The sequence below is a fragment of the Nannospalax galili genome, unplaced genomic scaffold (assembly GCF_000622305.1).
Source record: "Nannospalax galili isolate Female #2095 unplaced genomic scaffold, S.galili_v1.0 scaffold312, whole genome shotgun sequence".
Lineage (NCBI taxonomy): Eukaryota > Metazoa > Chordata > Mammalia > Rodentia > Spalacidae > Nannospalax > Nannospalax galili.
The window spans coordinates 6873127-6878958 of NW_008335967.1; the positions used below are offsets into that span (position 1 = coordinate 6873127).

At 36.8% G+C, this 5832-nt stretch overlaps 1 protein-coding gene across 2 annotated transcripts in view; it reads right to left on the reverse strand.

Moving 5' to 3' along the window:
• Fam185a (family with sequence similarity 185 member A) overlaps positions 1-5832 on the reverse strand; it is a 74239-nt gene that overhangs the window by 20541 nt on the left and 47866 nt on the right. For both annotated transcript variants that reach the window (XM_029562354.1, XM_008830771.3), the window contains one exon: positions 1844-1939. In XM_029562354.1, coding sequence (XP_029418214.1) covers positions 1844-1939 — 96 coding nt within the window. The remainder of the gene's footprint in view (positions 1-1843; positions 1940-5832) is intronic.

Consider the following 5832-nt stretch of genomic DNA (forward strand, 5'->3'; position numbering starts at 1 on the left):
AAAAACATTACCATTGAAATCTACCTGATGACTTTATATCCATGCTCAGAAGCCAAGGAGCTCAGAACATAACTGTCACTAGTAATAATCAGATATACAGAGATTAGAAACGCATGTGCAAACATCTTAATGTCAATTGCATTAAAAATGATTTTTTCTGTATGAAACTGTGTATTTTAATAATGAGATGGAGATCTTTTTTAAAAGGTTAAAACCTCATTTAGTTTTATAGGGTTTATACTGAGTACAATATTGTATAACTGTAATAATTCAATTGTAAACCTAAAAATTTACAGCCAATTTTGAAAGAGATGCATCTTAGTTCTGGAAACTGTTATTGAATATGTCAATGCTGTTGTAATGAAATGATTCTTCTAATTATGTGGTTATTAAAAAAATAATTTTGTTTTTTACTGTTACTAGTTATATTAATGGTTTATGGTTTTCTTCCTTGGGTCTTCAAAAGAGAATAAAATTATATGATGTACTTGGCATTTACAATTTACCTGTATTACTTAAGTTCTTAGCAATTTAGTGAGGACAAGATCATATCCCATTTTAAAGAAAAAGAAATCAATTGTGAGGAATTATGCCTATCTGTCAGCACTAACCTCAATTTTGTACCTGTATTACTTTTCTATTGCTGTGGTAAAACACCGTGACTAAGGCAGCTTGTAAAAGGAAGAGTTTATTGGGCTTACAGTTCCAAAGGGTAAAGAGTCCATCACGATGGGACAGCAGAGGTGGAGAGAGCAGAAAACTCAGCACTCACATCTTCAAACAGGCACTAGAAGCAGAGCCAGGCAAACTGGAAATGGTCAAGGCTATGAACTCTCAAAGCCCAGTAACATGCTTCCTCCAGGAAGGCCATACCTCCTAAAGGTTCCATGACCTTCCCTAAACAGCACCACTAACTGACCAAGTGTTCAAACACTTGGAGCCTATGGGAGACACTTCCACTGAAACCACCACATCACCATGTGAGCTGTCTATAGCTCTCCTTTGATGCTCTGGTAAGACAGACTAGTGGGATAAAAAACGGTTACGTGGTAAAAAAAATTACTAACAGCAGGAAATAATTTCTGGAAGGAAATATTTTCCTTCTTATACATATAGTCCTATATTCTAAAAAGTATGTAAGAAATTCCAGATTTTATTTTTAAGACTTTGTTTTAAAATATTTATATAGACATATACTTCATAATTTTGTATACTCTGGCCACTTCAGCCATAAGGGCTTCCACCAAGTCACTTGTTATGCAAGTTTGTGTGCCTGTATGCTAATATTTAGCTTTCAGATGAATAAAAACTATACCATTTTAAATAAAATATGAAAACTCAGAGAAAGTTATTTGTAAGAAAAATTATAAAGAGAGACACATCAGAAGCTTGGTATTTCAAAAGACTAAGTCACCAACAGCTTTAGGGACCTTTGTGGTGAGACTTTTATTTCAGGATCAACTTTGACAACCATTGTTTTACAGTAACAGTCAGAAGAGGACATCTACAGGCTGGTACAAAAGTTCCAACTTAGAGAGATTTTTTTTCACACATGGCTAAACTAAAAATGCCCATAGAGGAACATTAAGAATTCTACTGTAACAGACAGTACAGAATAATAACATTTTTGTGTGTACTACAAAGAGAAAGTTTATCTTCATGACTATCTGTTCAAACATGAAGATTGCTGATTGGTCAAGAGAGCTAGAGAACGAGTTTTAAAATCAAGTTCTATGCAAAGAAAAATTTCTTTTAGTCTAGGTAATCTGACCACCTATTTCCTGAGTATTACATCAATTTTTCCTTATACTACACATGAAACTATAACATTCCAGTTACTCACCTTCCTGTGATTTCAGTTCCACTTCCCCCAACTGGCTGACATAAACATCGATGGCACCCTGGTGAGTTGAGGCTCTGAGACATCCAGAGGATGAATCTGGGAGGAATGAAAACTGTAAGTATGACTTTCTTATGTGAGTAAATGGAATTACAAACGTGAAGTAGAATGCTCTGTTGTGACATCAGGATGAAAGGGTTTGTATTTTCCTCGTAGCAATGCCATCACTTCCAACAAAATGTGAACAAGCGTCAGAAATCTAGAAACCTACACCTCGACAATAAAAAAAAAAAAACTCTATATCTATAGAAACCTGAATAACATCTCTTAAAGCCTGACTATAGGAAGGATGATATGCAAGCAATGGCTCCTTGACAGCTAAGACCATTAAATGTCACTGAGGCATTTCACATACTGTCATACTGACCAATTTAAAACTTCCAGTATTTACCAAAGAATTCTGCATGTGCAGTCATGGATAGGCAGGAACAAAGTTAACAAAAATCAAAGCATCTCACATTTTCTTCTGTCAGCAAATTTTCTAAGCATTAAAGAGTACTCTTAATAGTGTAAGATTATTCCACATGAAGTTTTACTGCATTTCTTAGAGTGACAGAAAGGATGTGGTGAGGAATCACTGGGAGAGAGATTGTTTTTATATAATATTTCTTTCCAAATTTCTGGATTTGAACAGGTTATCTTCAAGTCAGGGTGAAAAATCATAATCCTTATATGACACTCAAATTGCCCTATGTTGTCAATGACCCCAGTTTTCAATCAGTCAATATTTTAAGCTCGAGGAAACAGAGTCACAGATATGGAAACAAGAGAATGACATGAGGAGTCAGTGCTAAGGGTCTCTGCTTTTCCGTCTCATGGAGACACAACCTTACATTTAGTATTCGATCTAATTAGCCTAAGGACAGAGCACATTATTTTCAGAGAAGCCTCTTTTAAAAGCATATTTTATCAAGAATTTTGACTACTTCAGCTGAGAAGCAAAGTAAGAACTGTGGTAAAAATGATGTGAAATATTATACTTTTTACAAAATGTAATGTACAAAGGAAATATTTGTGTATCTACACTGAAGATAGAAACCTTCAAGAGTCTAGCAAAAATATCATTTAGAGTAATTTGTCTCTACATCAAAATGCCCCTTACAGACCTAAATTATTAGTTTATGTGTCAAAAGTAAATACTGATGTTAGGAAATAAAGACACTGGAAAATAAAATGAGACAGCCAGACAGAGTGGCAATTTCATTGCTTGAGCACGTACCAGCAGAAATTTCTTTAAAATCGTTTACTAAATCCTAAAAGAAGCAATGTAAAGATATATTATGGTAATAAACATATGGGCTATGTGATCACGTATTATCCCAAGTTGACCTAGAAATAACACAGACTCAGAAAAACAAGCAACACAAGTTCTCTATCATTTGTGGATCTTAGCTCCAAATCCCTAAATGTTGGTATACATCCCAATATACCACAGCAGGCAGGAAAATGGAAATGAACCATGGGGATAAGAGGTAGTAGGAACTCGAGAGAGGGAGATAGTAGGAGACTTAACCTTACATGACACATCTTCAATGCAACCTCTACACTTAAGATGAATGCATCTCTTAACTCTGACAAGAGAAGTTTCTTTATGTAGCAGATAGGATTTAACATAGGGACCCTCAATTCACCAATGTGCAGAGAACAGAGGCCACAGAGTACTTATCTTTGAATAAGACAGCTACTTCAAAGCTCTGCCTTCCAAAACTCAGGGATCATTGTGGAGGAGGAGGTGGAAAGATTATAAGACAGAGCGGGTAGATGATCACAAGGAAACACAGTCTTCCAGACAGCTGGTCAGTTACTTATATGAACTCACACCAATGGTGACAGCATGTACAAGTCCTACAAGCGACAGCTTGTACAAGCATGTACAAGCTCAAACCAGACAAAATCCCAGCACAGAAATGGAGAAATAGGTTAGAAATCCCATCCCAACCCAACCTAAGGAACTTTTGGCAATTGATGGTTTCTGAGAGGTGGAAAGACAGTGTCTTACAGGGTTGGGACTCTTGGTGGGCTCAGTGGATGGATCCACACTGAAGGACATTGAGGGACACAAATCATACTCTATAGGCCATATAAGAGAGCTCATTAAGGATCCTAGCAGACAGTCTGAGACGGTGGGTTCTGACCTCCATCAGTGTAGCAGCTATGATCTCAGCAGACTGCCAGAGAGTGCTGGGCTCTGGCCTCCTTCTGGCACAGGGGCTGAGAATGCAGGGGACTGCCTGAGAGCACCTGGATCCTGCCTCCACATGGAGTTCCTGCTAACAGGGGTCCAAACCTTAGAAGGAAGCCTGAGTGTACCTGACTGGAACCTGACTTGGGCTTCTGTGGGTGCTCCTGAATAGCTGATCTTAAACCATCAGTTCCCTCCAAAATAAAATCCGAGAACTTGAAACCTGTACCAACCAGCTTTACATAATCAATAAGGAAGGGACCTAGGCACCCCGATAACACAAACAGAAGTGTACTTCAACTTAATTCTCATATCAGAATCATAAACAACAAAAGGGATTCACATGCCAAAATCACAACAAAAGAATAACAAAATGGAAAGCCAAAACACTATGTCCCCACCAAACTACACAAGTCCTGTAGGAGAATTCTACAAAGAGAACCCCCTAGAAATAACCGAGGACACTGAATTTAAAAAAACAATCAGAGACATGATCAAGGAATTCAAAGAATTTAAAGAACACATGAACAAATAAATCAAAGAACTAAAAGAAGATAGGGATAAACTTCCAAATGAATTCACAAAAGAGATAGAAACATTGAAGAAAACTCAGGAAGAAATGAAGAAGGAAATGCAAAACTCAATAAGCCAAACTGAAATAACAGGGTTGAAAGCCTCACCTCTAGAATGAATGAAATGGAAAACAGAATATCAACATTGGAGAATAAAATTGAAGAACTGGACCACTCAAGCAAAGATGATAGAAAATTTTAAAAAACACAGGAATGGAATATGCAAGAGATGTGGGACACCATGAAAAGACCAAATTTATGGATCATAGGAATAGAAGAAGGAGAAGAATTTCAGGTTAATGGTGTTGACCCGATCTTAAACAGGATTGTAGAAGAGAATTTCTGGAAATTAAGGAAAAACATCCCCATACAAATACAGGAAGTACATAGAACACCAAATAGGATCAGAAAAGAAACTCATCGCGACATACAGTAAAAACACTAAATGTACAACACAAAGAGAGAATACTGAAAGCAGCAAAAGAAAAACAAGCCACATACAAAAGAAAGCCCATCGGAATTACAGCTGACTTATCAATGCAAATTATGAAAGCCAGAAGAGGCCGGTCCAAGGTATTTCCAGTTCTATATGACAATAGATGCCAGCCCAGAATACTTTACTCAGCAAAAATGTCTATTATAGTTGAGGAGGAAAGAAAAATCTTCCATGACATGAATAGCATGAAAGAATACATGTCCACAAAACCAGCCCTTCAAAGAATACTTGAAGCAATACAGAGACAGACAGAGAAACAACTATACCCCAGGGGCAATGAAAGAAAATAAAGGTACAATTGAGGAAACACAAAATTAGGCAGAGAACACAAACATAATCAAAATGATGGGAACCAATACACATCTTTCAATAATAACCTTAAATATCAATGGACTGAACTCCCCAGTCAAAAGACATAGGCTAAGTGAATGGATAAAGAAACAAAATCCATCTCTTTGCTGTCTACAAGAAACCCATCTCACCTTCAAGGACGGGCACTGCCTTAAGATAAAAGGATGGAAAAGAATATTCCAAGAAAATGGCACTAAGAAACAAGCAGGGGTTGCAATTCTAATATCTTACAAAATAGACTTCAAAGTAAAACTAATCAGAAGAGATAAGGAGGGTCACTTCATTCTGATCAAAGGAACAGTTAACCAAGAAGATATTATAATCCTTAACA